The 7,513-nt window shown below is 34.5% G+C and overlaps 2 protein-coding genes across 2 annotated transcripts in view; one reads left to right on the top strand and one right to left on the bottom strand.

Moving 5' to 3' along the window:
- Positions 1-3,585: 3,585 nt before the first annotated feature.
- LOC117176537 (histone H2B-like) lies at positions 3,586-3,882 on the top strand (the record flags this gene model as incomplete). The annotated part of the gene is made up of 1 exon (XM_033366792.1): positions 3,586-3,882. A coding segment is annotated over exon 1 (297 nt), but the record flags the coding sequence as incomplete, so codon positions are not given.
- Positions 3,883-6,340: 2,458 nt separating this feature from the next.
- LOC117176201 (mediator of RNA polymerase II transcription subunit 27) overlaps positions 6,341-7,513 on the bottom strand; it is a 13,706-nt gene continuing 12,533 nt past the window's right edge. Inside the window, exon 4 of the mRNA XM_033366314.1 lies at positions 6,341-6,610. Within this exon, the coding sequence (XP_033222205.1) occupies positions 6,476-6,610 (135 nt within the window). The 3' untranslated portion in view covers positions 6,341-6,475. The remainder of the gene's footprint in view (positions 6,611-7,513) is intronic.

Genomic DNA, 7,513 nt, shown 5'->3' with positions numbered 1-7,513 from the left:
TCCCCTAGGGGGCTGCCCGGCCCGGGGTGGCTTCCCCCGACCACGGTCGGGCCGCCGGCCGTCGGCACTAGTTTGGGAATCGCTGACCTAGAGGAAACAGCATCCTTCAAACCACAACAATAACAATCGTGCGACGTACGCTTCAAGCACGTATGCGACTCGCACGATGCGACCCATATCGCACGTAAGTGGCAAGCACATTCTGCGATTAAGTGATGGGTAAGTGCGTGCGTGCAAAATGAGGCTCATTCAGCCATCACTCATGTTATTTCGTCGTAGTCCTTACTGAATACATATAAACAATGTGTCAATAATATTTTTTATTGAGCAAATTCGATTCAGTTGAATCAAATTAATATTATATTTCAAATAATTTATGTATTTATCTTATTTCAAATGATATTTGTACCTGCGCATTGTACATGCGCAAATGTCAAACTTCACGGTTCACTGGACATCGTTGTCGACTTTGCCGTCAGGCAGGATATGTGAACGTCAAGTTGTTGTGTACGAGTCATGCTTTTGCAGTAGAAAATTGAATCGAACTCTATAGTACCTGTTAAAGTTATTTGCAAAGTTTATTTGTGAAAATATTATGCAATTTTACTTGCCTTAGACAATAAGAAACATCATTTTGTACAATTATGGATGTTTTTAAAAGAAAAGACGAAATTTTTGGCGAAAAGGAATACCTTCGATATTGCATGGTTATGTTCATTTCATCAGTTCACGAATTTGCCAAAATCATTCTGGGGTTTTGGTAATTGATTTTTGAGGTTAGGAAATCCAAAATCAATTAAAAAGATATTGAATTTTAAAGATTCTTAGAAGGCGATGTCCTGGGAATGAAGAAAGCAAATAGCAATCATCGCAACGTGGCCACCAATTAAAAATACGTATGATTTCCTAAAAACTTCCTTCTGTTGGGTGCCGTTCACTGAGAGATACGTATGTCGTTCACTGGTTTTGAAGGTACAATAAAAATATTTCGAATCTATTAACTCTACTCAAATTTGAGGCTAATATTTATTTAATTATATTTCAAGACTTAATCATAGCAAAAAATCACCAAAGTTATAACATTTACAAAATTAAAAAAAACGAAACTTAAAATTTTAGGCTGAAAAACGCCTGTTATGAAAAATGTGGAGAGAAGAACAACGTTAATTTTTGGAAACTCTACAAGTTTAATATAACAACTTTTGGAATTTTCTTGAAAAGTCTGAAGTTCAAATTTGGATTTCACAAAATAGAATGAAAAATTGGAAGGGATGCACTCCATCGGCAAGCGTATTCCGCGCAATTTCATCGGCACGTGTACGCCTCGCATTTCATCGGCACGCGACCGACTCGCATGAGGTGCGACACATATGTCACGCATATGTGAACACATCTGTTTGGTGACCTGCGTGACAGTTTATTCGAACTCCTGCCTGCACCGTGCATTGCACCGTGCGCGCATATTGTTATCTGGGAATTACAATTCCCCAAAGGGCTCATCCTCTTTCTAAACTTTTATCCACCAAAAATATTTAATGGACCAATAGAATGGAAAAATTCCGTAAAATACCTAGGGGGTAAACTTCATAAACTTCTTAATTGAAAGCAGCATATCCATGAAACTGAAGGGAAATCCCTCGGGGTTATCTTGCGTTTAAGCCTTATTATTAATAGACACTCGAGTGTAAAACATGAATATGGAATCCTATTTTACAAAATGTTTATCCGATCAATCATAAGCTACGCTCGTGCAATTTGGGGTGGTGCGTCAAAAAGTAACATCAATCACATCCAGATTATACAAAACAAATTCCTCAGACGCATCACAAAATCTCCTAGAGATACCAAGAACTCTGTCCTTCACAGAGAATTTCAATCACCTTATTTCAGAGTAGGGGAGAGTGGGGATAGGTGGATCACGGGGATAAGTGCATCACTAGGGAAATTTTTGAAACCACTCCGGTTTTTGCGTAACGTTGATACTGTTTGACAGTCCTACCTATAACCTAACTTTACCCGCGGAAGTAGAAACCTGCAACGTTTGTTGTTGTTGTTATGTACGATGGAAATTTTTTGCGATTGAAATCGGTTAATTCGTAACTTGCTACTTTTTCAGAATTAGTGCATTGTTCTTTTTCGTTGTGCCTGTATCCATAAACTACACTTTATAGTATAGTATACTTTATAGTATACTTGACTATATATACTTTATAGTATACTTGACGTAAGTACATTCATGTTACTATTAATTTGTGCAAAACTTTTAAGGTTATGTTTTACCCTTTTATTATCAGAGTCATTACAATTAAGTAATGTTCTGTGGGGATAGATGGATCATTTTTTGTGGGGATACGTGGATCAGTAGTTAACTTTGGATATTTTTAAAGTAAACTTTTATACGCTGGGTGCGAGGGTAAAACTAATCTTAATGACGCTTGCGCAGAAGTGGGTCATGTGCGCATATTGCGGGAAGTGCGCGAAAGAAAGAGATGGGCCTGAACGACCGAAAAGTCACTCAGCGGAAAAACGTTTGTTTTTGTTATTATTGTTGTTATTGATATTATTATGGTTATAAATATTGTAATTGTTATTAATAATATTATGATTATTATATTCTTATTATTATTTGTATCGTTTTTGCTAATATTATTATAATTATTGTTAATTTTATTATTATAATAATTATTATTATATATTTCTTGAAAAATTTATCTCGGGTCCGCGGACTAAGTCAAGTGCCTGGTAAAGTGTTTTTACATACTTATATATGTATTCCTAAGTGAAGAATGCTTGTTTACATAAAATTTTTTTTTTTTTAAATAGCTTCTAATTCATTTTATTGTGCGAATTCAGGTAAATTGTCCAAAAAACTGTTCACTTTTCAGAGTGATCCAACTATCCCCATGGGTGGGGATACTTGGGTCAAATGACACTAAAAAGTTAACGATTAATAACAATGATGAATGAATATATTTCACTGTAAATCATTTTGGAAATGATAAACGAATAGTATAACTTTCATATTTATGTAAAAAAAATGATTACTTTATATTTTTGTAGAAAATATGACAAGAAAGACAAAATCTGATCACACTATCCCCACTCTCCCCTATATCAAAGAAAACGCCTCTAAATTCTATGAATCGGCATCATTATCACTTTTTAAAAATATCTCCTCTCTCGTGAAATATGATAACGACTTTCATTCTCCGACCCCTCTGCCCCTTCCCACTGTTCTTCTTTACTTTTTTTTCATAAAATAAATTATCAGATTTTGTGGTTTTCCCCCATTTACGGTCCTTTTTCCCATATATAATAAACGGAACTCTTAATTTAAGTAATGTCAAATTTCTCTCAGATTGTGTAAGAATGCCTAAACGGGTAACGCACAACACATCCTTCCGGTCCGATTATTCTTCGTGCAGATCATTAATCGCGAGTGCGCGACTGGATCGGAGTGCATTGGATTTCACAAGAGGGGGCGGTGGTTGGGGCCCCCTATTCCCCACCCTTTTTTTGTTGGAATCAGCACATTTTGTTTTTGAATCTTTCTGATTCAAGATAAAGGTAGTTTCAATTTTTGAGATGGCGCCTAAGGCTAATGGAAAGGCTGTTAAGAAGGCGGTTAAAGCCCAGAAGAACATTGCGAAGACCGACAAGAAAAAGAAGCATAAGAGGAAGGCAAGTTACGCAATCTACATCTGCAAGGTCTTGAAGCAGGTTCATCCCGACACTGGAGTTTCCAGCAAGGCAATGTCAATCATGAAAAGCTTCGTCAATTACTTCTTTGAACGTATTGCCGCCGAGTCCTCTCGCTTGGCTCATTACAACAAGCGTTCGATGATCACTTCTCAGGAAATTCAGACTTCTGTCAGGCTCCTCATTAAAAAAAATTATAATAATATATTACATTATATAATTATACATAATTTTTTTTAATGCAATCACGTTCTTTACATAATTTAGATATGTCACATTTCAAGAAGAATGAATATTGTGAAAATTTTATCCTATAAAAACATGGTTATAGTTTTCGTGGTTCAGTTTTGCAGGCAAAATTGCACGGAAAAAATTCAATGACTTTCAGTTTAAATCTTTTGAAATGTTTTAATAATTTATTAATAGAACTGAATAATTTGAAAACTTTTTGGGTATGCAGTTTTCAGTAGCTTTAAAGCTCTCCACTATTCCAGGAAATATCTAATTTCATGCATTTTTATAATCTTTTAATGGATTTCAAAGAAGTTATCGACACTCAGGATTTCTCAACAGTTTTTAGAGTATTTCAAAATATTTTAAAGCTTTTTGGATCTTTTAAGATACAAAGCACTTTTTAATTGATTTTTATTATTTGAAGGGATTTCCGCGAATTTTTAAGATTTTGATGCATTTTTAAAAATTCTAAGGAATTTTCACAGATTTTAAAAGTTCTTAAATGTTGTAGGGATTAAAAAAAAATTCTAAAGAATATTTTACTGCTTTCAATCATTTTGATGGATTCGAAATCATAAGATTTCATAGATTTTGAAAGCTTTAAAGGTATTTTAATATTTTTTTTTTAGGAAAAATCAGATTTGAAATCATTAATTCACAAGGAGTGAAGGAACATATCTGATTCACAAATTATTTACCTCTTTTGACGCTTACTTGGTATATCTAAGAAAATACTGATTTTTTCAATGAAAGCAAGTAATTTTAATGCAAGCATAAAGTCTGGCAATGCTGATCATAGAAATAAAAATTTCACCAAGATAAACGAAAAAATCGACTTTTTCTTAACTCTTTGCATTAACATAAAAATTTAAACAAAAATTGCTTTAAAGGAGATGATGAAAAGGTTGAGAAGATATTTGGACAAAAATAGGTTAGGGTTAAATGCGGACAAGTCGAAGGTTATGGTGTTCAGGAAAGGAGGTGGGAGAGATAAGGGAGGGGAGTGGAAGTGGAAGGGAAAAGCGGTGCAGAAGGTGAAAGAGTTTGTGTACTTGGGCTTCCTGTTTCGAAGGAATGGAGGAGTGGATGTTCATATAAAAGAGAGGGTGAGAAGGGTAAATGTGGTGATGAGGCAGGTGTGGGGGCTGGGGAAGAGGTTGTTTACAGATGATTTTGAAAGGAAAATTTGTTTGATACGCTCGTAATGAATGTCTTATTTTACGAAGTGGAGGTGTGGGATTGGAAGGTAAGTGGGGAGGTAAATAGGATACAGGAGAGGTATGTAAAGTGGACACTGGTGTTATCAAGGAATATGCCGAACTATATTGTCAGGAGGAGACAGGAAGAACGAGTTTAGGAATTATAACAGGGAGTCGAGCCTTTAAATATGAGGAGAAATAAGAACAGACGTAATGGTGCAAAGATGGAGGTGGAAAGGGAAAGGTGTTTTAGAACGAATGGATTGCAAATGGATGAAGTTAGCAGGAGGCACGAGGAAGGAAGGAAGGTATATGAAATGGTTCAAAAGAAGGGCATGGAGAAAAAAAAGGTAGAAGGAGAGAATAAGAGAGTCAAGGTTTAACGGGAACTATGTGTGGATTATGCCAAGGGAGAGAGCGCAATATTTGTGTGAGAAAGGAGAGCAAGGAAGTCAGGAACTTATGGCGAGAATGAGATGCGGTTGCATGGAAAATTAGAATAGGTTCTGGCTTTCTAGAGAGAATAGAATGTGTGAATTGTGCGGGAAGGGGGATGCAAAAGTTGAGCACTGGTTGGAGAAATGTGAAGATGTGGAAAGGAGTGGGATAAGCATGGAGGTATTGTTGCATAAACGGAAGGATAAAAGGACAGTAGCATGGGTCAAGAGGGTGTTGGGTAAGATGGAGAAGAAGAGAAGGAAAGAGGAAGAGGAATGGAGAAGAAAGGATTGTAAATAGAAAAGGAAGTAGATGTAAGAAAACTGTAAATATTGTAAATAGTAGTTAAGTATTAGGCGTTAGCCGCGGAGACAGAGGCTGGTAATGCGAGGCGTAGCAAGGAAAGAGACATGCGTGCGAGGCGAGGCGCAGCGTGGAAGGTTAGAATATAGAAGCGAGCGGATTAGTTATAAGATGTGGATGGATGTTAATTTGTAAGAGATATTTGTGAGGAAATTCTGTAAAAAAATGGAAGTGTAAGCAAGTCAATTTTTTAAGGCCAGCAGGCCAAAAAGTCAATGTTGATCTATCAATCTACAAGTTAACCTCGTTCTATGATTTCATCCCACTGTGGACCAGATAAATAATAAAATAATGTATGCAGCAATAGAGTAGGTTAAACTCTATTAAATTAGGAGATATTTACTATTAATTATACAGAGATCTTACCTTGCAATTTAATTCGGCAGTTGAATAAGAATAAACGAGCATGAAAATGAAAACTGTGTTTATATTTCATACTCAGATATCAGAAGAACTTATTCTTAACTATTTACTATTTTAAAAAATCATTAGGAATTTACATATTTATATTTCAAATCAGCGCGTGAAATAAAGACTTATTACTAAGGTTTGCATTCTTGATGAAATGGTTCTAAAGTACGAAAATCCCTCCAAGTTGGTGGCAAAGCACTGTGCAAATACAAGCCACACCGCTTACATGGGTCGTTGAACAAGCTGATCAAACTGTGGAACCAAGTCTGCAAAGTAATTATATTTCTTATTATATATCACATATTTAGCTGAATCCAGCATTAAGCCTAATACCTGGGCAATAAGAATAATTTAATTTTAGATCAATAACTATACATTTACTTAGAATCAGAAAAATGCTATATCTACTGGTCGATGCATTATAAAAATAAAGAAACTGTGCAAAATTGAGGAATCTTGTTAAAATAAATGAAACTGTTTTTGGTGTTTCATAAATAATACATTCATAGCAAATCCCAATAAATAATCAATCTTCAACAAAATAAATTAAATTTTCGACAAACCAGTTCGACTTTCCACAAAGTAGAGGGATTTTTAAGAACGACAAAAATGAACTGTCGATGAAAAATTTAATAGTTAATATTTCAACCAAGAAAGGTTGATTATCAAGCAATGAAGACGAATTTGAAACGCTTTTATCCAACTTCAGATCAAATATCTCTGCGACTTACTCCGAATGTAATAAAGGTAATAAAAATTATTTTACTTATTTTAAAAAGATTCCTCAATTTTTTCCTTCCTTCATTTTTACAATACACTGACCAGTATTGCGCTAAACCTGCGAGTTGAAACTCGATGAAAATGCCATACTCATAAGCTACAGCTTAAAACATTTTAAACTCTCTTTTTCTAATTAAATATTTATTATTATACGACGTTATGTAATTGTAAAATATACGAAATGTTAGCAGGAATATCAATAAAATAATTTTTCAATCAATAATTTTAATTGATTGAAATTTTTCTTCCTGTAATATTTAGTTTTTTTTCTCGTTGTAGATGATTTTACAACTTTCTACAATAATAGGAAATGTAATTTTTTCTGAAAATTTATAGTTCTTCATACAGATGAAATTTTTTCCTTAAAAAAAAAAAAAAAAAAAAAAAAA

This window comes from Belonocnema kinseyi, chromosome 7, assembly GCF_010883055.1.
Source record: "Belonocnema kinseyi isolate 2016_QV_RU_SX_M_011 chromosome 7, B_treatae_v1, whole genome shotgun sequence".
NCBI classification, from domain to species: Eukaryota; Metazoa; Arthropoda; class Insecta; order Hymenoptera; family Cynipidae; genus Belonocnema; species Belonocnema kinseyi.
Note: the sequence above shows the minus strand (reverse complement) of the source record. Positions and strands in the feature narration are given on the sequence as shown.